The 25,173-nt window shown below is 39.1% G+C and overlaps 1 protein-coding gene across 1 annotated transcript; it reads left to right on the plus strand.

The window, feature by feature from the left end:
- The first annotated feature begins 1,455 nt into the window (after positions 1-1,455).
- LOC143975994 (teratocarcinoma-derived growth factor-like) lies at positions 1,456-24,690 on the plus strand. The gene is made up of 6 exons (XM_077478520.1): positions 1,456-1,572; positions 6,827-6,876; positions 10,044-10,190; positions 18,832-18,946; positions 19,058-19,158; positions 23,035-24,690. The coding sequence occupies exons 1-6, from the start codon at positions 1,559-1,561 to the stop codon at positions 23,145-23,147; spliced, it is 540 nt and encodes a 179-aa protein (XP_077334646.1). The 5' UTR covers positions 1,456-1,558; the 3' UTR covers positions 23,148-24,690.
- The last annotated feature ends 483 nt before the right edge of the window (positions 24,691-25,173 follow it).

The raw sequence follows: 25,173 nt of genomic DNA on the forward strand, positions 1-25,173 counted from the left end.
AATCTTGCAGTGCATATCAGGAAGTCTTGAGAGTCCCAAAATGGTGGTGTGGGGGCAATGCTGCAAGTAGAAAATGTCAGACTCCACGGCCTAGTAAGTATGCTTTTTTTATTCTCATACAGTGACAGTTAGTAGATGGAGGGAATTCAATTTTAGGTAGCGAGGGAGAAATTAATCTATAATCTGATTCAATGTAGTCTTATGCCACGTACACATGTTCAGAATTTCGGCCAGCAAAAGACAGATGAGAGCTTTTTGTTGGGAAATGCGACCGTGTGTATGCTCCATCAGAATTTTGCTGCCCGAATTTCTGCCAGCTTAAGATTGAGAGCAGGAAATTCCAATCGTGTGTATGCAATTCGGAAAAGCAAAAACTCACGCATGTTCAGATTCAACTACGAGACGGAAGCTATTGGCTACTGGCTATTGAAATTCCTTTTTCTAGTCCCGTCGTACGTGTTGTATGTCACCGTGTTCTTGAAGGTCGGAATTTGGTGTGACCATGTGTATGCAAGACAGCTTGAGCAAAATCCCATTGGAATTGCATCTGGAAAATGGTGCTTTTTCTGACCATAATACTGCTTGTGTGTACACGGCATAAGTGTCTTTATGCAACGTTTTTTGTCTTTTAAGGTAACACCAACCAAGTACATTATATGACATAAAGATTGCATGGATTCAGGCTTATTCACCTATTTATATTTGATCCTTGACATTCCTCCACTGACCAAAAAACATAAATGTGTTATTTTTTTGGAGCTGAAAAGCAGGTACACCCCCTCCCCCACCCCGTATGCAAATTGACGTCCCATTGAAAGGCAATGGAATTTCACCACAACGTAGTTGCAGTGTGTTTTAGGTCATGCTGCATAGCTAGATTTTCCTATATTTTTTGTTCTGGATGCATTTTACATAAACAGCTGATAAGTCATAGTTACAGAGCTTCCCTGGCAATCAATTCTCGTACTTGTGATGTAAATCAAGAAAAGGGATCATAAAACAAAGAAGCGATATTGAAAAGTGGAATGCGCTAAGTATACAAAAGATGTATGTATGAACAGCAAAATAAATAATGCTAGCCAACGTTCATAACATCTATTTTAAGGAAGCCAAATGTCTACATGACCTAAGCGTATTAGAACAAGGAATATTTCATCAGTTTATTTTAAGCTGTCTTTTGCTTCACATTTGTGAAAAGGTGAGCTCCTAGAGCTATATGACTTGTTACTTACTGGGCAAATCTTTCTTATTTGCAAAATGTATTTATAGAAAATGACATGATTAGTAAGAAAACAGCATTGAACTGGAGTGAAATTCATTATCTCTAGTCTAGCTGCCTCTGCTATTTCCATTTATTATAATGAACTCCCTGTTTTTCCTTGAATATCAATAAAGCATTCATTTGTACTAATCCTTAGTTTCCTGGGTGTGCCCCAAAGTGGGTCTCAGTCTGATTGAATTTGAATAACTCACTGATTGAAATGTTAAAGACAAACCGCCTTCATTTGCAGGTTACTGCAGACATTCCCTTTAGTATCGTTAGGTGTTCATTTGCAGGATGTCCTCCAACAGGTAAGCTCCTATTTTATTCTTGTATCTGTAGCTTATTTTAAACATTGTAAAAATATATATATATCACCCTGTTTCTTTTGGTACTGAAAAATCAAAGTGGGCCCAAATCCCTTGATCAATGGATTTTATATTTAAACTAGAGCACTGTTGTTGTCCATAGGCCATCAATGAGATATTTGCATTTTTTTTTTCTGGTAGCTTAAAAGGTATACCTAAAGGCAAAATCTGTTTCCTTTTTATATTTGGATAGAGTGGAAAGGAATTTAAACACCTATACAATCTTATTGCTGTCTGTGCCCCCGTTAAGGATATTCACCCTCTCTATTTGTCCTGTTTACCATTAAAAGTAAAATTCCAAATCTTGGGTTGTCCCCAGAAAAGTAAGAGAGGAGAAATCTTTCAATGGAGACACTAGTTCTGATGACCTGGGGGGTCCTCAAAAAAATTTTCCTTTAATTTTTCAGGGATTTTCGCTCACTTCCTGTTTGGCTATGGGACAGGAAGTGACGGGAAATCTCCAAAATGGGACACAGATGGCGAAGAAAAAAATGTGTATCTATCTCTCCCTATCTGTTTTATAACTAGGGATTTGCTCAGCACGTGGTCCATGAGAACACGCCTGAACTCATCCCTATTTAAAATCCTCCTGCTTTATCCAAAATGAAGGGGGGGGGAGAGTAGCGCTTTTTCTATAGTTCACTTTGCCCTGGTTGCAAAAGGTGTGTGGGTTTTATTTATTTTTTTACAAAAGGTTTGTTTAATATGATATTTTAATTATTCTCAGTACGTCAGATATGCAGCATATTCGCAAAGGGATTTAAACCACAACAAAAAAAAAATCCTTGCAAAGCTTTACCATGTCATCTTTTGTGCATGGAATATAGTTTACAAATACAATTGCTTAAGGGCCACTTTAAATTTCTGTGTTGCTGTAACACAATTACATGCATTTATGTGCTGTTCATTTGGAATAGCACCCCAGTGTGCTAAGGCTAGGGATGAGCTGGGCCGACTTCCTGGCAGGCTCTGCACGTGGAGCATGCGAACATGCCTAAGCTCATCCTTAGCTATGGCAACTCCTATGCTGTACAAGGCACAGCAATGTATTCTAGCGTGCTGTACTATGTTGGGTTACAGGTTTGTGATGTGTCCAATTTTCTGGTCCCTTGGTTGAATGGCAGCGCATTATTTTTAATGAGTTGCTTTAATGCAACACATGTTGCCGCCCTGCACGCTGCCAACAATTTTAATGGGCTCAGAAGATTCCTGATTTAGGAACTATGGGGGTTATTTTCTAAAGGCAAAGTGAATTTGAAATTGCAGTCGCTGTAGATCCAAGGTGGACATGCAAGGAAAATAAAAAAAAATTGCACATGGTTGGATAATCAGCAGAGCTTCCCCTCATTTCAGATTTACAGCAGCTGCATTTTCAAGTGCACTTTGCACTTGAAGTTTGCACTTGTAGTGTAAAGTGAATTTGCCTTTCGTAAATACCACCCCCCCTCCCCCTCCATGTTTCCTAAAGGCCTCCACGTAGAAAAGATACATCAGAGGAATGTTTCCATGTTTTGTATAGGAACCAGTCAGATCTGGACATGCTCCAAAAAGCCATGTAGTGTAAGCGTGCAGACATATTGTTACTTTAAAGCATGCATGCTCAACCTGTTGTCCTCCAGCTGTTTCTTAGTTTTAGATAAAGTGGGTAGGGTTAGGACCCCCTATTGGGTTTTTAGTGCATTGTCATGCTTTGAAAGAGAGAGGTTTTTCCCTCACTTCCTGTCCTGCAGGCAATGTTTTAGCAGACAGGAAGTGACAGGAATTTCCCAACAACAACACAGACAAAAATAGCTGTTGCAGAGGTCAGCTTGCTTCCTGTTTGGTTAAAGGTTGTCAGTAGGGTAGGAGGTGAGGGAAACTATAGTTCTAACGTGACATACACTTTTAAAGTGGTTCAAAGGCTAAAACATTTTTTACCTTCATGCATGAAGGTAAAAAATATTTTACAACTTGATTTGCTCCCCCTTCTCCCTAAATACTTACCTCAATCAATCTAGTGCTGTACCTGGCTGTATCTTTTCTCCCCTTTCTCCCTCTACTCACAGGTAAGGATGAGCTCAGGCATGGTACACGTGCAGAGCCTGCCAGGAAGTCGGTGCTGCACTAATCACAGGCAGTGAGACATTGCCTGATCTCTGCAGCCGTGCATCGGGGCAATGTCTCACTGCCTGTGATTAGCGCAGCGCTGCGCCGACTTCCTGGCGGGCTCTGCACGTGGACTATGTGAACACGCCTGAGCTCATCCCTACTCACAGGGACTGAGGCAGCAGTGGGAGCTAATGGCTCCCGCTGCTGTCAATCAAATAGTGTTAGGAAGGTGTGGGGGATGGGGCCAAGCTGTACTGTGTGCCTATGGGCGCAGGACTGCCCTCATAGCAAGGTGTTGGTAGACGGAGAAGAAAAGGAGCGAGGAGGACCTCAGAAGAGGAGGCGCGGGGCTTCTCTGTGCGGCCATTGCACAGAGTAGGTAAGTATAACATGCATATTATTTTAAATAACAAACAAAAGTGACTTTAGAAACACTTGAATGCTTTTTTACCCCTGGTGTTTTTTTTTTTTTTTTTAATTATTGAAATAAAACTGAATGAAACTCTATTGCGATGCCATTTGCAGTGACTAATTCCATTCATAAAATTGCAGGGACTTAAAGTAGGGTGCACACAGACCAAAAGCATTGAGCTGATGCTACCGTTGCACTTCTGTACAGTCCTAACTCAAAGGACAGCTCAAAGTTGAGTATAATTAACAGATTACACGTATCCCACTATCCTTTCTAGTTCTATTTCCTGGAGCTTTCGGTAGCAATGATGCCACTTTTTTTTTTCTCTTGACTTCAAAAAAAGAATCTTGACACTTCAGTAGAGCGAGTATTGCCCTATTTTCTGTAGGAAGAATGATTGATCACAGCGCTTTTTCTGCAAGCGACAGCTGTCTTTAATGTCAATGGTCCAGTTTATTCTGCACACCAGAGCTTCATTAAAGAGATCAGGATACTATTAGACATTTTAAGTGTCTGATCCAATATGTCATCCCTATTATTGCAATCGCTAGTTTGTAGTGACCTAGAGTCAGCAAATAAAAAAAAAAAAAAAAAACACACAGAATAAGCTTGTAATATGCTACTTCTGATTTCTAGCCATAAAGGGCTGGAGTGGAGCACTGTCCAAAAGAGGTCAAGCACCATTGGATGGATAGACGGGGAGAAATCCAGGGTTTTGTGCTGCTTTAATTGACATTTTAAAATGTGGAAAACCACCCCTTCCTCCCAAAAGAGTACAGTGATCTTGGCAACATTCAACTTTACATTTCCAAATTTTACTCCAACCCATAACACTCCTATACTTGACCTGTTTGGTGTAGCGGATAGTGAAGAAAGGGTGGTCATAGGACAAGAGCTTACATTCATATTGTTTCTATACTTGACGTTTGGAAGGAGACCGTAAACGCTACACTATTCTGTTGCAGTATCAAAATCTGACCATGGCAAAAATGGAGAAACCACTCCCAAACCAAAACGAGCAACATAATGTCATTTTATTTGGCTTGACCTGTTGCAGTCCACATAGTGTTCACTATAGTGTGCTACACAGATCATTTGTAGTAATATGTTTAGATTATTCTGTCATATTTTCTTAGTTTGCATACTTATTTAGACATGTTAACAGAAGAAATGGATACAATAGTGACTGGCAACAATTGATTGAGCGTTGGAAGTGTGCTCCCCTTGTTCATTGTACCAGATTTTATGCAGAAAGTTACCAAAACATGATTTGTCCCAGCTTTGTGGGTCTGTGTTGATACGCTATATAAAATGAAGCAGGAAATGGTGTATGTTTAACCTGAACTTGAAGTATTTTAGTACAGACCAGCCAAGCTGTGTGAAATGCTACTGCCTTGAAAATGAAAAATAAAAAACATCTTTGCTTTCACATCCAGGGATTCATTCAGAATTCTCAACAAAAATTGATATAAAAGTTTTGGAGAGGTACGAAGAGGATGTATAGCCCCCCCCCCCCCCCCTTATTTCTGGGGATAACTTTAAAATGTAGAAATTCCTCACATTTTCTGTCTGTTTCATGGACAATAATCATGAGGACATGGAGAAAGGTGAAGCTATTTAATGGAGACATATGACTGCAAAAAAAAAAAGTTCAAAAAAAATAAGCCGTTGCAGTAATATGTGCCAGAACACACATTAATATAACGGACATTACATATGCTTCTGCATTGCACTGCCATTCATGAATGGCACCCCAATGCACCAATTTTCAAAATGTGAGCAAGTTTTAACACTGAGAAAAAATTGAAATGGGTTCTAACAAGACGACCTAACTTTCCCCATGCCATTCAAAGGCGATATTTCAATATATTTGCTAGTTTCGGGTCTTTAACTCGGAAATATAGAAGTAAACATGTGCTTACACTTCCTTACTCCTGTGTCACTCAGTTTGACCACTGGGACTAGGATAAATTACCTAGTACTTCTAGGAAGGGTGGTACATCTGACTTCCCCCCCCCCCCCCCCTCATCACAGCAATAGATGCCAAGTGTCTGGCTCAGTGATGCTACATGAGGCCAGGAAAGGAGCCTATAGCCCTGACTAAGCTCCAGCAAGTCAATATGATGCTTTTACAGGGATTTCTTTCCCCAGTCCCATTGGCAGAACAAAGCAGCACAAGGGTTTAATAAAGGTGTGTGTGTGTGTGTGTGCTGCAGATTGAGGGGTGGTAATTAAGTGATCCTCCTTGTTTTTCCCTGATGGTAGCAGTTCATTGGCAAACGTTTCCTCCGTTTAAAATTGGAAGAGAAATAAGGTTGGCTCTTTTCCTTAGAACCAGTGATGTGTAGCACAATATTTTAAAGGACACTACGGTGGTAATTATTTTTTAACCATTGTTATGTCTGGTAAAGACCGATCACCATTATTGGTTTGCTCTAAGACATATGACCAGCTAAACACAAGAATGAACACTGGAAATACACTTTTTTCATGTGTTTCTAACATCATATTAATTAGCATCCCTAAACAGGCCACTTCTAGAGTCTTGTTTAACTTGGTAACATTAATTAAATCCCTGCACAACCACTTCGACGTCTGAACTTTGCTATTTGAAATGTCAGATTAATGTATTCAAATGCTTACCTTTCACACTTGAACATGAAAGTTAATTAACGATGTTCTTTTTGTATTCACTAGGCTGTTCTACCTGGCTTTTCAGCTACTTTCTACCATTCACATGGGAATTGGTGAGTATATTGTTTACCTGTATGAAAACATGATTCAACTTCTAAAGTTGCCCAGGAAATAAGTCAGTCTATCTTATGGAAGAAAGGTTAAATTGATGTCAATAATAATGATGCATAATCTTCAGACAAAACTCATTAAATCAAATTTATGTTCAGTGTGACTAGTCAATCTTTGCTAAATACATGCAGTTTTTGGAAGGAAAACTTTTTTTTTTTTTTCTGTTTTAGAATCTGTTGCAACAGCACGTTTTTATTTCAAGGGCAAAGTGTAGTGATATCTAACTTAGAGTATATTTGTATATTGCTAACTTTAAGTGAGATTTGCATTTCCATACAAGATTATGGAATGGAAGACCTGCTTAAAGCTGGTCAGTTGTAGATTAGAGGGACGTCAACTGCAGGTCAAATTCACTTGTGCTTGTTTTGATGGCATCAGTTTCACAAGCCTCTGAGATCATTCAAAATTCATTGACAAGCCTCTTTACCTAGGCCCTAAAACAATGCATTAATTTTTTTTCGACTTTTTTAGTTTTTAAATTTTAATTATATGTACACATAGGAAGGCCATCTGCACTCATTACATGTGTTTGTAGCACTTTTTTCTTCTTTAGGAACACAGTATAATAAGCACATGATATTTTTATTAATGCCATGCAACTAGACCCATAATGATTTACTGGTAATGCACAATATGGGAGTTATTTACTAAAGGAAAATCCACTTTGCACTACAAGTGCGCTTGAGAGTAAAGTCGCTGTAGATATGAGGGGGACATGCAAGGGAAATAGAAAACAGCATTTTAGCTTGCACATGATTGGATGATAAAATCTGCAGAGCTTCTACTCATTTCAGATCTACCCCTTAGCCCTTGTATACACAGTCGGAAATTCCGACAACAAAATCCGTCTGATTTTTTTCCGACGGATTTTGTCCAAAACTGGTGTTGCATACACACGGTAGGACAAAGTTGTCGGAAAATCCGATCGTTCAGAACGTGATGGCGTTCATTCGTTACGACGACACTACGTTCAGGCTAGTAGCCAATAACTTTGGTCTCGTAATTTGATCTGAGCATGTGTGGCACTTCTCTACAAACGCTCGGACGAGGTCCGATTGGATCATGTTGTCAGAAAATTTTATAGCCAAGCTCTCTAACTTTGTCTGTCGGATATTCCAAAGGAAACAACACGGTCCGATCGGACATTGTCCATCGGATTTTCTGACCGTGTGTACAAGGGCTTAGATTTAGAACAACTGCACTTCCAAGTGCACTTACAGTACAAAGTGGATTTGCCTTTCGTAAATTAACCCCCTATGTGTCCCAAGCAAGCCCTCAACCCCCAGATTCGGATTAGGAGTTCTATCGTAAACCCTTACTGAAAAAGGAAGCGTGGGCTTCCATTGCTTACCCAGTTCTAAAACCGATACCCTAACCTCTCTAAAATCACTGGCAGTATGGGAGAAAGGTTGATCTGTTACCACAAGAAAGCATCAGAAATAGCTCCTGGATTTTTTATTTTTTTTTAACCACTTCGGACCCAGGCCAATTCTGACATTTCTCTCCTACATGTAAAATTCCAAATTTTTTTGCTACAAAATTACATAGAACCCCCAAACATTATATATGTTTTTTTAGCAAAGACCCTAGAGAATACAATGGCGGTCATTGTAACTTTTTATCTCGCACGGTATTTGCGCAGCAATTTTTCGAACGTGTTTTTTTCTGAAAAAAACTGTTTCATGCTTAAAAACAAACAGTAAAGTTAGCCCAATTTTTTGCATAATGTGAAAGAGGAGGATACGCCGAGTAAATAGATACCCAACATGTTGCGCTTCAAAATTGCACGCGCTCGTGGAATGGCGCCAAACTTTGGTATTTAAAAATCCCCATAGGCGACGCTTTAAATTTTTTTACTGGTTACATATTTTGGGTTACAGAGGAGGTCTAGGGCTAGAATTATTGCTCTCGCTCTAACGTTCGCGGCGATACCTCACATGTGTGGTTTGAACACAGTTTTCATGTGTGGGCGGGACTTATGTATGCGTTAGCTTCTGTGTGCGAGCTCACGGGAAAGGGGCGCTTTAAAAAAAATTTTTTTTTATTTTACACTTAAAAAAAAAAATTGACTTTTATTCCTATTACAAGGAATGTAAACATCCCTTGTAATAGGAATATGGCACGATCGGACCTATTTACAGTGAACTATGGGGTCAATAAGACCCCATCTCACCTCTAGGCTGGGAAGAATTAAAAAAAAACCGATCATGGCTTCCTAGCCAGATCGGCGCCGTTAATTTGAATACCGAGGCCGAGCGTGATGTCATAACATCGTGCCCGGCCTCCGAACGATCATAGAGACTCCGGGGACAATCTAGTCCACCGGAAATCTCTATGATTACTTGCTGGGGCCGGCGGATCCTGTGACCGACTCACCGATGGAAACGTTGAGTCGGTAGAAGCACCGGAGGGCGGCGGGAGGGGGGGCGTCCCCCCCGCCGCCCGTAAGAACGATCAAGCGGCGGAACAGCCGCTATGATTGTTCTTATGGTGTAGGGAATCGCCGGCTGAAAACGGTAATCTGAATGATGTCTATGGCCTCAGGCATCATTTAGATATAACCACCGAAACCCCATGACGTCAATAGATGTAGTGTGGGAACCAAGTGGTTAATAATGTAGACTGAGTCAAGCCACTGAGAGCTCCTGCTAATGGCTCATCCACAAATTTCTAGTTTTAATACAATACCAAAAATATTGAAGGGCATTCCATCAAAAAAAATGGAGGTCACATTCAAGATTACTTAAAAGCTCAACACCGCTTCTTCACTGGGCATCATTTCAACCCGGTAAACTGATTCTGTGGGGGATAGCATTAGAGTGGAGGTAAGCATTGCAGCCAGAGCTATTGAGGGAATTTTTAACACATCTTTTAAAGAAGCTGGATATGTATTTAGGTAAATGTGTTTTTTTTTTTTTTTTTTTTTTTTTTTTTTTTTTTTTATAACATAGGATACGTGCTTCACCTAATATACATCTTATGATTTTGTGGTAAACTGACACAAATTATTGCAAATTCTCCTATGCGTTCTACACCATCTTATTCTCTAAAACATCCAAATGTAAAAAAAAATGTAATTCATTTCAATAATGTTTTTGCTGAAAACTAGCAATTCAGAATGGAACCATGAAAGCTGCTGGATCCTTGCTGTCACTGGAAACACATTCACAGAAGCCTGTGAGACAACTTAACCATACTGAGATTCAGAAGCAGAAAAGCTTTAGAGAGAAGATTCCATTTATTGGGCTCACAAAAAGTAAGTCACGCTCTGGCAATGACTGCCACTTACGTTTTCTTGTCAATCTCCTAAGAATTGTGTAGGACATGTATCCACACTGTGATAAATCAAAACACACAGATGAAGTCCCCACGGTGAGACAACTTCATTAATTCATGCCGATTCAAGCCTCTGATGTCAAAAAACATTCTGAAATAAATAACATATCGCATATTAAAACTGTCTTTTTAAAAGATGAGGTATAAAGTGGTTAGTAAAATCGGCTTGCATAAGCCATTAAGATTGTATATTAGGAAAATAAGTTTGATTTCTGCATCTACTCTACTGTTCACCTCTGCATTACTCTTTGACCATCCATCCATTCTTTCTGTGATCTTAATGACTGGATAAAACTTTGCTTGATTTTTAGTATAAAGAGAGAACACTTAATAGAGCTATGTCTTTATCATTTGCTATAGAGATAGAAAATATAATCTATAGCTCATATGTTTTCATTTTTATTACTTTAAAGAAGTGTTTGTATATGTGCAAAATAATAAGGTGGGGAAAGTACTGCGCTAAACCAAAAATTGTGAACAAAAGCAGCTAACACTCAAATTAAATCCAAAAGTTAAATTAGTGTAGCGCTAATTAAAACAAAAATTATCAGTGTACTCAAACGGTGACAATAAATGAAATCGGAAATAAAAAAATGCGAAGGTGAAAACAAAACCGTTCAAAGTAAAAGTAGTGTACATAAACAAATCTGTGTGCATGCAAAATCATTGTAGGGCATCACCCACAGAAATATGTATATAATAATATAACAGAGTCCCACAAATTAAATAGTCCAATAAAGTGATGAATAACTTAATTGCCAAAATGGTGCAATCAAAATAGATCTTGAATGGATCTCAAAACTTCAGGAGTAGAAATCAGATGGAAACATGAAACACTCTTACCAGATTTGTTGGATACAAATACCATATGGCAGTGTATCATGTGAGCTTGTAGCACTAAAACCACTAGCGCAAGAGGAGACGGAACCAACCCAAATTTAGGCAATCAGGACTGAAAGGCGGCCATCCGGAGGGACAACAACTGGCCAAGCCGATGCTCTTGCTGTGGAATAACTCAACAGGAATCCAATGCCGTGCAATGGAATAGGTCAGCAAGAATCCAGTGCAATGTAGGAAATATAAAAAATGGAAAATACTCAGATGGTGCAGGTCAAAAATGGATAAAAACTTTATTCAAATCTTGCATAAAAACAGATGTGATAATACAATGTGATCACATTAAATGTATATAAAAGCAATGTGGGAAGCATAAGATAAGCAAGACTTGATTTTTTTTTTTTTTTTTTTTTTTTTTATATACTAGGTAAAGGATAGGTGCATGTCTGCTCATAAAAAGTTGAGAAACATTTTTCAATGAAAAATTTTCTTCCCTGGAGTTCAGGTTTAAAAACCTCTTAGCTGCTCAAGCTGTTCTTCACTGCTGGGCTAGAGGTATCCTGAGCTCCTTGGCAGCTGTTGGGAGACTGTCTATTTTACTACCTCACATTTACTAGAACAGGGGTCTCCAAACAAAGGGCCAGTTTACTGGCCTTCAAATATTAGGGGGGGCAGGACTATAACCAGTAGGAGTAAGCAATGCCATAGGCTTGGTGGTCAGTAGCAGTAAAACAAAATACATTATTGGTGTCGGTGGGAGGAATAGTGGCCTATATTTTGTGTCAGTGGGAGGAACAGTGCCCCATACTTTGGGTCGGTGGGAGGAAGATGCCTCACATCACGGGAAGGAATCCTACCCAAGGATTGGATAAAGGCTACCAAAGGGCCACATCCTGCTCTCTGGCTGCAATTTGAAGATCCCTGCACTAGAAGGAAATAGTATCCTGTCTGTAGGTTAATAGGCAAGTCATTATTTCCTGTGCTAGAGGGAAAAAAACGCCTCTCTCCAGTGCTGTCATGGAGAAAAAAATGCTTCATATCCCCAACAGTGAAGAACTATATTTGTATCTGAGTTCATGCTACTGTTATAAGGTGGGGCAGAGGGGGTGTGGGGGGGGGGGCATGTTTATTATGTATCCGAAAATGAGTACCTGTCCTTTTTTGAGGTTCAGTGCCTTGAAAGGGTATTCATACCCCTTGACATTTTCCACAGCTGTTAGAGACATATCTAAAAAGACTTGCAGCTGTAATTGCAGCGAAATGTGGTTCTATAAAGTATTGGCTCAGGGGGCTGACTACAAATGCACCCCATAGTTTTCACATATTTGCAAAAAATGTGGAAAACCATTTATCATTCCCTTCCACTTCACAATTACTATATTTATTGGCGTATAACACGCGCATTAATTTTAAGAGGGAAACTTCTGGAAATTTTTTTAATAAGGAACTTTGAAGCACATTAAGGGTCAGTGCCCATCAATGCAGCAGCAGCCTCGCCACTGCTAGACAGAACAGTGGTCCAAGAGACGAGACTTCCTATTACAGAGGCCGTCAAGTAAACAGGAGATTCTCACTGTATGTATTCTGATGGAGCTCGTCCTGCCCCCCCCCCCGTCCCTTCTGAGGCAGCAAAAATTAAATTATTGGCGTGTAATACTTAATAATAATAATAATAATAATAATAATAATATTTGCACCCGATTTTCACCCTGGAAAAAAAAAAAGTGCATGTTATTGCCAATAAATACATTACGTGGCTTTTTGTGTTGGTCTATCACACAAATTCCTATAAAAATAAATTTACAATTTTGATTGTAACATGATGAAATCTGGAAAATGTCAAGGGGTATGAATACTTTTTTCAAAGCACTGTGTATATATAGATACTATTAGCCACTAAGAATGAGCTTGGGCATTTTCAGAGCGAACCCGCCATAAAGCCGGCACTACACACTGCCAATCATAGGCAGTAAAGCATTTCCTGACCAGCAGCTGCACATACACATGCTGCCTCTTCTGGTCAGGAAATGCCTCACTGCCTATGATTGGCAGTGGGCAGTGACGGCTTCCTGGTGGGTTTGATCTGAACATGACTAAGCCCATCACTACTAGCCACAACTTTAAGGGAAAACAGTGACAGTACCTGTTAGTGGTTGATCCCACATTTCTCCAGTTAATGCTGTTCTGTGCCCATTAAACAGAGCAATGGGAAATCAACACAATTAAATATGTTTAAAAGCTGCAGATCCTCTAACTGTACTCATTAAGTTTGCCCATGGTTTCAAGCATTGTCCACTATTAAGCTGTTGATCCTGTCAGCAAAACCATAAGTCCCACACTTCCTAAGGACGGGTGACAATACTGTACCAGTGCTATTGAAATCAGTTCAGCTTTGTGCCAACTTCAGTACTTAAACTACAATGAAACATAGGGATGTGCCTAAGGGTCATTCAGTTCATCCATTTTTCATCAGTTTTTTTTTTTTATTTATTTTTTTATTTTTATCTAATACCAATGCAAAAACTGAGGGAAAAACTGATAATTTGTCAATTAACATCCATTTTTCGTCTGATCCATTTTTTTGATGGGTGAAAAAAAATAGAGCTTTCATCTGTTCAAAAAAAATGGATGTTGATGGAAGCGGATGAAAATAGATGATCATCTGTTTGTTTTGTTTTTTCCATAGGAATGTATTGATGTCTGTTTTTTCATTTGTCAACGGATGGCTGAAAAGGGAAGAACGGTCCGTGTGTGTGTGTGTGTGTGTGTGTGTGTGTGAAAGGGGCTTAACAGTAGAGGCTTCAGCAGGAGCTTGCACATCATAAGGGAAATACTATTCAAGCACTGCTGAAACCCTCCCACCAGGACAAAGCGATTGAGAGCATTTGAGCTCACATAACATACAGCATGTCTGCCACCATTATTTAACCACTTGCCTACAGGGCACCTTCACCCCCATCCTGCCCAGGCCAATTTTCAGCTGTCAGCACTTTAACACTTTGACAATTGCATGGCCATGCTGCACTTTAACAATGTAAAATTGTTATCGTTTTCTTCACAAAAATAGAGCTTTCTTTTGGTGGTATTTAAATCACTGCTGCGTTTTTTTTTTTTTTTTTTTTTTTTTTTTTTTAAATCGAACATTTTGAGGGGGAAAAAAAAGGTTTTCTTAGTATGTCAGTAAGTTTTCTAAAGTCGTTTTTTTTCTCCTTGACTGATGGTGTGGCACTGATGAGGCACTAATATGCCACACTGATGGGTGGCACCGATAGCCAGCACTGATTGGTTGTACTGGTGGGCACTGCTTGCTGTCACTAATGGCGTGGTATTGTAATTAGGGCACTGATGATCAGTGCCCTGATTACATGTCTTGAGGTCCCCTGGGAGGAGATGATGCTGATCGTCTATCCTCGCCACACTCTGTCAGTGTGAGGTGATGAGAGCGATTACCGGCATCTCCGTGTTTACATGTGACTGGTTGTGTCCAATCACATGCTTAAAGAGCTGCATCTCTTTACAGAGATTGGGGAGTGAGTGGCCATACTGGTCTACTTCATATGACGTCCACCCAAAATGAGAGCCGCACCACCCCTCCATTGTTTGACGGTGGGTGGACGGCAAGCAACAACAAGGAATAGCCTTTAAATGTACTTCAATGTATTGCCTGCTTTTTTAGTTGATATCATCCTCTTGTAATCTCCTATACAGCAGCATTATTACTGAGAGGTGCAGCGCTAAGATCACATATGTTGTGCTGAAGTCTTTCTCTTTCTTTCTCTATATATCTATCCATCTATCTCTCTCCTCATCACTCTTTTGTGTGTATACTTTTTGAAGGAAAAACAGATTCCGTATATGTAATACAAAAAAATATATATTTAACTAAGTCTGGAATTCAGATTAATCATTAGAAAAGATTAAAGGGGTCTGATTGCTTTTGTTGCTTAATTCTGTGTTTATCTATATGGGTAGATAATAGAAAAGCATACCACTTTTTATTTTTGCTGCTAATTCCTATGTACATACAAAGTATTTATTACACATTGGTTTAGGTCAAATGCAACTAATTATATTCAGAGGTAGATTAAAATGTATGACATATTCGTTTCTCATTTTCCATATCCCATAGTGAAATGTTTGATAATTAATAGCCTAAATCATTTGCCTAAGGCTGTTTGTAAAAATGTCTGGAAATAAAGAGTCATCAGTGCAGCCACATAAAGCATTTAATAAGGAAGAGAAACAAGCAATTATCATTTACTGTGTTTCTGTGTGACTACCCAAAGCGAATACCATTTTGAAAAGTTTGCCATTTAAAGCCGTTGTTATAGAGGTTTGTCTTATCCTGCTGCCCTAGGCATTGGCTAATAAGAACTTGATAGTAAGGTGTGCATTAAAGTGGAGGGCATGAAGGTGTATGAAGAGCAGTTTTCTTTACTATAAAAATCAAATGTGATTCCAAATGAGTCCGTTGCAGGCATATGGTGCCTGTGTTGCAAGCTTTTCATGTTGTCAGTGCACGTGCCCCACAATTTCATGTTTTCAGGGATGAAAAACAAATTCCAGGGCTACATTTATTTACCAATCAACCCCATTATACTACATCGGTATGATAATGTTGGTAGGGATCTGGGTGGGCAACACATCTAGTGGTTAATGGACCATGGTATTTTATGCTTCTGAAATATTGAATTGCTTAGTCCATTTTCTAATTGCCTGCATCTTAATTTTAGAAGTGTAATATTAATATATATATATATATATATATATATATATATATATATATATATATATATATATATATATATATATATATATATATATATATATATATATATATATATAATATAGGAATGATAAGCGAACGAAAGTCTTTTTTAGTCCTTAAAAGTCACTGTGGCATAAAGTTCACACTATGGCAACATCCGCAATCCCTCTTCCAAGCAGGATCTGGGGAAGCTCCCACCAGCAAAACGTGTATAAACAGAAAAAAAGAGAGAAGTGTCAATTTACTTAAAACCCATTGGTAAAATGAAAAACAATAAATCTGCACTCCCCTTTTTATGACTTTAAAAAGCATATCCATAGGTCTCCAGCAGGTGGCAACCTTCCAGGTAGTTGGGCAAATATTACATTGTTCATTTTGCTTTTGTCCCCTGCAAATGTATAGATGGATAAACAGGAAAAAAAAGGTGGGGGGAGAAGCACCACTCCCCAATTGTAGCATTTAATAAAACATATTGATGAAATGGAAAAAAATAAAGATGCACTCACATTTAAAAAGCAGATCAATAGGTCTCCAGCAAGTGGCAACCTTCCAGGTGGTCAATGGTGAGGGAGCCCCTCTGCATGGATGTGATTTAAGGTGCTTGGAACCAGGAAGTTGACTAGGAGAACACCAGGAAGAGTCAGCAGATCTTTCCTGCTATCCAGTGGTTCTTATCCATGTGATATACACGCTCAGTCTGTTGTTTCTGCTGGCTCTTCCTGGTGTTCCCCTGGTTCCAAGCGCCTTACATCATATCCATGTGGATGTGCTTGCTCACCATTGACCACCTGGTAGGTTGGCACTTGCTGGAGACCTATTGATCTGCTTTTTAATGCATTATTTTTTATATGTATTATAGCAGATTTTTTTTTTCTAAACTAAAAACTTCAAAGGTGATAAAATATCACCAAAATAAAACTCTATTTGTGAGGGGGGGAAAAAAAGACGTAAATTTTTGTTTGGGTACAGTGTTGCTTGGCCGTGTAATTGTCAGTTTAACCACTTCCCGACCAGCGCACGCCGATGTACATCGACAGAATGGCACGGGCAGGCATATTGGCGTACAGGTACATCCAATATTCGATGCCGCCCTGCCATCGGGGGTACGCCGCCACGCTCCCGCGCTGGACGGGACCCCCGTGAGTCCGGTCGCGGGACCCGCGGACTCGATCGCCGCGGGCATCCCCACGATCGTCTCACGGAGCGGCCGAATAGAGCAAATGCTGTGTAAACAACATTTGTCTATTCTGCCTAGCAACTAGTGACGCTGATCTCTGCTCCATGTGATTGGAGCAGAGATCAGTGTACACTAAATGAAAGCCCAACCCCCCCACAGTTAAGTAACACTCCCCTAGGAACACTTAACCCCTACACTGCCACCCACTGGTTAACCCTTTCACTGCCAGTGTCATTTACACAGGAATCACTGCATTTATATAGCAGTGATTACTGTATAAATGACAATGGTCCCAAAAATGTGTCAAAAATGTCCGATGTGTCTGCCATAATGTCGCATTACTAGTAAAAAAAAAAAAAAAAATTATTAATAAAAATGCTATAAAACTATCCCTATAACTTTTGCGCAAACCAATCAATAATCGCTTATTTTTTATTTTTTACCAAAAATATGTAGAAGAATACGTATTGGCCTAAACTGAGGGAAAAAAATGTTTTTTTATATATTTTTGGGGGATATTTATTATAACAAAAAGTAAAAAATAATGCGTTTTTTTTCTAAATTGTCGCTCTATTTTTGTTTATAACGCAAAAAATAAAAACCGCAGGGGTGATCAAATACCACCAAAAAGCTCTATTTGTGGGGGAAAAAAAGGATGTCAATTTTGTTTGGGAGCCACGTCGCACGACCGCGCAATTGTCAGTTAAAGCGACGCAGTGCCGAATCGCAAAAAGTGGTCTTGTCTTTGACCAGCAAATTGGTCCGGTCTGAAAGTGGTTAAAGCGACACAGTGGGGTATTGCAAAAAATAAATTAAAAAAGCTCTGGTCGTTAAGGGGTAAATCCTTCTGGGGCTGAAGTGGTTAAGACTACTCTTACCACTGCTCGATGGCACTCTTGGGGCTCATTTACACTTGCTTCAACAAGGTTTTGGACACGCTTTGTTAAAGCTCTCTGAATGCTAATCAAAGCTCATGTCACTAAATAACGTAGTTATCTTTTACTTTGCTTCAAAAATGCTTCTTCAAAGCCATGAAGCCTCATTGAAGCACCAAGCAATAGCAAGGTGGAAACAGGACTGTGAGCTAACAATCTTATTTAGTGACAGGAACCTTGACTGACTTTCAGAGAGCTTTAACAAAGTGTGTCCAAAGCCTTGTTTTGAAGCAATTGTAAATTAGCCCTTGATGGTAAAGTGATCAGCCAAGATGGATTTTCTTAGCTGATTTTCTATTGTCTATGCCCTACATTCTACTTCACTTGGGACACACCCTTTCCATTTTCAAAAGTCAGAACATGCACAATTGTTTGTAGGACAATCTTTGGTTAGAGATATAATTTGATGGCTGATTTGTGCATGCACAAATGGAATAATCAAAGGAATGTGGCTACTTTAACCGTTCTACATGTGGAGGACATAACGATAACCTTTCCTCACTTTCACATACATTTTTACATTCATACTACATAGTATGTTCCAACTACTGAACAATACAATAACCACTACAGTAGACTTGAGCAAACATTGAGCCAGAGGCATCTGCTAAGGTCTCAAGTTGCCCATTTTATGTCCCAGATATTACCCATTTTCTGCTGGGGGGGAGGGGGGGAAGTGATCTAAAGTTTGTGTAAAAATGGGTAGACATGCATGGCACTGCCCAATCAATATTTTACTGTATATATTTATGATTCATTTATAGTATCTGATGGTTTTATGGGTCATACAAAATGTCTTCCCTCTTCTTTTTTTATTTATTTATATATATATTTTTTTTTTCAGCCAGTACACTGGACAAGCACTGCTGTAAGAATGGAGGGACTTGTATACTAGGCAGTTTCTGCGCTTGCCCTAAGCATTTCACTGGAAGGTATTGTGAGTTTGACTCAAGGAACGAGTAAGTGTTGAGCTAACTATATCTAAAGCCTTCCTTCCACTTTTTTTTTTTTTTTTTTTTTCTTAAATTGGAAAGATTGAATTGATCATTGCTCTCTTTTCTCCCATGCAGGCATTGTGGCTCTGTAGCTAATGGACATTGGCTGGCAAGAAAGTGCGCTTTATGCAGATGTTTTTATGGAACTATGTATTGTTTTCCATCCGCGGACTGTGGTACGTCTACATATAGAAGTTTTCAATTATAAGCAGCCAAGAAAAATTGTCACTGATTTGTAATCTATTTGTGTAACAAAAGCTCTGTTTAAGGTATAGGCATTTATATACCATAAAAATAACGTGTACAAATAAGTATATGTTTCTTGGGTAGATGTAGCAATAAGCTGCTGGAATTAAACAGCGCCTGTGGCGATCTTCTCTGCTTAATGGAAATGATTGTCTTCTGTTTTTGTCATTTCAGAAAATCCAACTGATCCAATGTGTGCTTAGTTGGAACATGTTAGTCTTTGATAAGCAACGCTGACATGAAAAACATACGAGATAGGTTTACAAGAATGAGACTGAAATGATTCCTGACAGCAGCAGTGTCTTGTAGCTTACTGAGTGCTAATCCTATTATTTTGAGAATATACCTATGATGATAAATTCAGCTAAAATAACTGTTAACAGAAAAAAAAAAAAAAATATCTAATGGGCTGCTAATGCTTTTTTCAAAATTATACTTTAGTACTCACTGCACAGAGGCTAAGATATTTGAGGGGTGTTTTTTTTTTTATTTTTTTCTTTTCTTTTCTTTGCTGTACAACCCGTTCCTTTATCAGCCATTTTTAATATGACAGGTATAAGGTGACTGTCAGATGTCTTTTCCTGAAGGTTGACCTGGTACTTATGTCTGTGCCATGACATAAGTAGGAGAGGATTCTGTGAGGGTGACAGTAATTGGACTGTTCTTGCGTATCTCTCCCACGAGCCAATCTCAGTTGGTCAGACATGAGAATATTATGATATCTAGCCAAAAAACAGTTGGAGATGGTCGTGATTATCGTTGATGTATGGCTAGTATCCTTAGGTCATTGCATAGGTGGTCAGAAGATACTGTTTACAAAAACCAGTAAGTTGTGGTTGATAAAATAGGATTTAGGCTGCATTCACACCTGAGTGTTTTCAGCTCGTAAAACGCTCATCTCAAAAGTTTGCAAAATCCCATTCATTTAAATGGCCCCAGTTCACATCTGAGCATTCTGCCATCTGAAGCAAAATGGCTGAAGCTCCAAAAAGTACACATGCTTCTTTTTGGGCAGATTACAGGCGTTTTTCTGCTTTTTACATTGGTGACATTTTTGACCTGTACAAATTTGCGGCAAAAATGTAGGACTTTCTGCCTAAAAATGTTACGTTCAGGTGAGAATATAGCCTTAATCACCCATCAGCTTCTGTTTTGTCTATCTACTGTATAAAGGGTTGCTTGCTGATAAGGCCATACAGCCAGCCCTTCTGCACTGGGCCCGGGCCCCATCAGTTCAAAAGGGGGGGCAGGCACCTACTGAGCAGAAGGGCCGACTGTACTGTCTTTTTAAAGGCAGCAATCCTCTTCTGTGCAGTGTTGCCAGCTTCTTCTCTCTCCCTCCCTCCGGCTGCACTGCAGGGGGATTGGTTATACCACATGTGTCCCTTTCATTTGCTGTCCAGGCCCTCCTGTGTGCCCCTTTCTCCTGCAGCACTGCCGGCTTTCCTCCTTTCCTGCCTCTCCAATCCATATCCATTGTTTAGCATCACTATGGAGTGAAAGGCTGGCCAGCTTACACACTGGCAAAGAGAGAGAGAGATCTCGCTTCAGGAATGTGTTCATAACATTGGCTATCATGGATCACCTATGTCACCACTATGTGATCTATTCATTGAAATCCTTTTCTTGATGCACCATGTACTTCTCAACGTGCTAGCTACTAGGGATTTCAGTGGAATACGTTAAGGAGGGGGGGGCCTTCATTGTTAAACATATGTGAGTATGTGTTCTCACACCCTGTGACAATGGTGGCTCCATCATAATTTGCAGGTGACCACATTATGAATACATAGTGCACACCAGTATCTCTTCCTCTATCATAAACTACAGTGTTGGTATCTGTGAAACATGGAAATACAGCTGATTGAAAATACTTGGATAAAATGGGGATTTTAAAGGTTGCAAAAACCAAGAAAAATAAAAAATGTTACTACAGAGGTGAGGGCTTTATGACATGTCTGTAGACCTATCATGGTGCTTTTAGTGCAACTTTAATATCCAAATTCTGATTACCCTCTCAATTTATGACACAGCCACTAGCTCCTTTACATGAACCGTTTTTACATTTAGCAATGTTTTTGAAAGTATGTTCTGCCTTCTTTCCCTTTTTTTTTTATTATTTTTTGTTGTCGGCAGTAAAAAAACGTTAAAAGGAGTGCTTAACCCCCCCCCCCCCCACATTTTCCTGGAGACAAATGTTTTTGCACAATTTGGATCAAAGTGGTGGTGCGGGTATGAAATCGGTGCAGTGTTGCCCACCTAGAATGATCAAAATTTACTTACACAACACCTAAAAGTTTCTGGCACAGCCAAGTTTTTAATGGCATTTCCAAATTAGTTCTAAGTGCAAATGTCAGCATTTAGGCTACAAACAAGTACAATCTGGAATTGGCAATGTGATTTTAAGGTAGCAATTGAGGCAAAAAACACATTTTTCTTATTTTTATTTTCAATATAGTAAGTAGCTCAGGGAAGGGACTCGGCAGGGTAAGAAATTAGAATGGGCAGGCACACACACATGAAATTTATCTTTCACGTGACACCGATAGCAGCGTGTAGCATTGCAGATGACGCCTCACCGACACATGTCCCTCCTGAGTCACAGTGACGGTCTCTTTCCATGCCAGGTGGTTCCTTTAGTCCGAACAGCACTGACGCTTCTGTCCCGCACACGAGGCTCTGTCTGCTCCGTTTTGGCTCACTTGCACCATGACATCACATAACATGTTTAGGCACCACCTCTGCCAGACCCGTCACCCGTACACACTGTGTAGCAGGCACTCGGATGGTCTCAGCCAGCTTCGGACTGGAACTGCGCATGCATGACCTGAGCGTTGCAGCCATATTTTGTTACTGGCAGCCTTTACCAGTCACTGGCATTTATTGTCGGGGGGGGGGGGGGGGGTTTCTTGCTGCCAGTAAAAATACTGAAGACTGGCAACACTGAATAAATGTTGAATGAGCTATAACATCGGAAAAAAACATATCCCAGCATTGCTGGATTGATAAAAAAAAAAAATTGTAGTTGGAGACTTTAATAAATCAAAGATTTTTAAAGATATGTGGTGATCATTTGACCAATGGCCATAACAAGATCTTTTTTTTCATTAGCAATTCCCTTAATTTTAAATACAGAAATATTGGCTTCAAAATCAGTGAAGCCTGTCGAATAAGATCCAAAACAAAGGAACAATAAAAAAAAAAATGTTGGCTACACAGTGAAATTGCCCTGCCTCTGACACAAGCTGGCTCTGCACCTGAATTTTGCAAGCAATAAAATGTCATTCTGGTATGAGTTTTCTTGGATTCCATTTGTCACCTTGCAGATGGGGTTAAGATGGACAGATAAACTAGATTATGTGAGAAAATAGGAGCATATGGAGGCAATCACTGCTGTCATGCATTTTATGCCCTTTTCATAGCAGGAAAATGACAAGGCACTAGTTGTCTTATCAAACGTCCTTTATGACTACAAAGGGAGCTTCAGAAATCAGCTGCACACACTGAACACCTTTCATTCGCATAAAGTGCCCCAATTCCCTGTAAAAAAAAAAAAAAAAAAAAAGACTTTTGTCCTGTTTGCTAAGTATCTGTAATTTGCAATTCTATAGGGTTTCCTGCCTTATATACCCATCAGCAATCAACGGTTTCATTATTTTGTACAAATGCCAACAGTCATTGCATATCCTTTTGTATTTTAAGCCTATGCTTTCTTTTTTTCTTTTTTTTTTTTTTTTCTCAATTTGGCTACAGAAACTGAACTGTGAAGTAATTTTTTACTTTTTTTTCTATTTTTTTTTCCATAGATGCAAATGAATATCATGAAGATGTCAAAATGGTACAGTCTGGAGGACTTACAATGTCGCCAATATCTCTCCTTGTTTTTCTGGTTATGGCAACTATTCCGTTACTTCATTGAAACGTTCTCTTCCCATGTTTGTAAAATAACTGTATAATGATATATAGACATTTTAACATATTTATTGAAAAAAATGTAATCTTACACTTTTCCATGACAAGTGTTTTACGTATTTCTATTTTTAAATAACATTTTTAATGAAAGGATACTGTATTGTACTTGCAAATTTTGCATTTATGTGTACCCTGAAAACCTATATTTTTTAAAAAGGCATTTTATTTTGATTGCTGTTTGTCCCCACTGGGGATGATTCATTCTCACTTACCGTCTGGTGACAGTTGTCCGAGAAACATGAACTGTAGGAAAAATCACACTGTTAACAGCTGTTACCTGAGCAGGAGTAGGTATGAACAAAATTGATAGTTTTTGCTTTGTTTAAATTTTTCCTTTTTTAACTTTCCTGGACATGTTCTCATGCCAAGAATAGAATAGATATTGAGGAAAAGAGGAACCTTAGCCTTTCAAAAAGTGTTTGTTTGTTTTTTGTTTTTGTTGTTTTTTTTTTTTTTTTATTCCATGCTGGCATCTCTCAATAAAAAAATAAATAAATAAAAAAAACTTTTTTGGTGCACCTAGAAAAAAGAAAATGGCAGTTGTCAGCAAGATGGCTTTAACTGCAAAGCCATGCCATCTTTAGGTCAGCAATGACATTATCAATTTAACTTTTTATAAAACAAAGCCATGTGATATTTTCTAAAGATAATTTCTCAAAAGCGGTGCATATGGCTAGATTTTAGCCTAATTTTGGTCAAAAAGGTGAAATGGGTAGTCCTGCAATGGATTAATTTTGGCTAAAGTCATTCACTTAACCAAACAGGAGGTGCAGAGCCAGACTTCTGCATAGCCATGTGGGCCATAGCTGGTTCAGCCTGGACTGGTCAAGATTCAATCCATGTATGAGCAGGGTGATTGTATCCATGTCAATCTATTGATTAATTTGGGTACAACCAGCCAATCAGATTTTTACATGTAATTACTGCTAGCAGTAACTGTTTTCTCCCAGCTGGGAAAGCTCCCCTGTACCCTGCCACCCATCTGGCAGATCACAATAGCACTATGTTGATGGAGGAATCAAGTCGTTTTTTTCTTTCCTTCAACCCATGGTGGAAGGGTAGAAAATTAAAACCTCTATGGATTTCTGTACAGTTCACCCACTTTGTACTTGTATACCTAGAAACTAAACTGCTAGCAGAATCAACAGGATTTTCATTTCTCTTCTAGTCATTGGTCCTAGATATACAGGCATAGTTCTGGCAATAGTATTGTTCAGCCTTTCCACCCTCTGCCTTGAGTGTCTATGGACCATGACATTTGATCGCATTAGTGAGATATCAGTCAACTGTAATAGGAAGGAGATGACTAAATACAGTTTTCTTAAAAAGTAGGGAGTATATAGTAAATTTTGCCCTAAGAAGGTAATTATCCTTCACTTTGGAAATTGTATTCATATTTTCTGTCATAACCTCCAAAAATAACGTTTTTGCAAGCAAATATTCTGTTTTTATATACTGTAAGTTTACAATAAAGTACTCCTTTTACAGTTTCAGTTTGTGTGGTGCTGGATTCGCAAAAATAAAGCCATGGTATGATGTATGTTAATTTTATCTCCACTATTTTGTAATAGAGGATATTTGGGATATCCTAAAGGTACCATAGATAATGAAGATAAGTTGGCCATTATGGCATAATTTACCTCAGAGGAATGAACAAACGGATTGTTCTGCATCTGAAAATCCTATAGTGATGTTTCTACTGTCCTATATATGACCGCTTCCCGCACTCACTGGTTCCCAAGGAAGCAGTACTCGGTACCACTTATGTCACTAGAAATCCTTGCCACATAAGCAAAAGGGCAGGGACAGCAGTGACATCACTACCTCAATATGGCCACTGTTATTTAGGCAATAATGTCACTACCCTCCCCCACCCCTTCCCTTACATAGATGAAATCTCAGGAAACTGTCATTCAGATTTACGTTGCAGCAGGATCGATCATTCGTCGGTTTGGTGGGGGGGGGGGGGGGAT

The sequence above is a fragment of the Lithobates pipiens genome, unplaced genomic scaffold (genome assembly GCF_037356315.1).
Source record: "Lithobates pipiens isolate NorthernLeopardFrog02 unplaced genomic scaffold, aLitPip1_a1.2 Scaffold_13, whole genome shotgun sequence".
Taxonomy (NCBI): Eukaryota; Metazoa; Chordata; class Amphibia; order Anura; family Ranidae; genus Lithobates; species Lithobates pipiens.

Excerpts from the sequence above, each read along its gene's own strand:
- LOC143975994 (XM_077478520.1), top strand. Across the intron at positions 10,191-18,831 it reads ATTTATTGGGCTCACAAAAA|CCAGTACACTGGACAAGCAC; the intron begins GTAAGTCACGCT and ends TTTTTTTTTCAG. Across the intron at positions 18,947-19,057 it reads GAGTTTGACTCAAGGAACGA|GCATTGTGGCTCTGTAGCTA; the intron begins GTAAGTGTTGAG and ends TCTCCCATGCAG.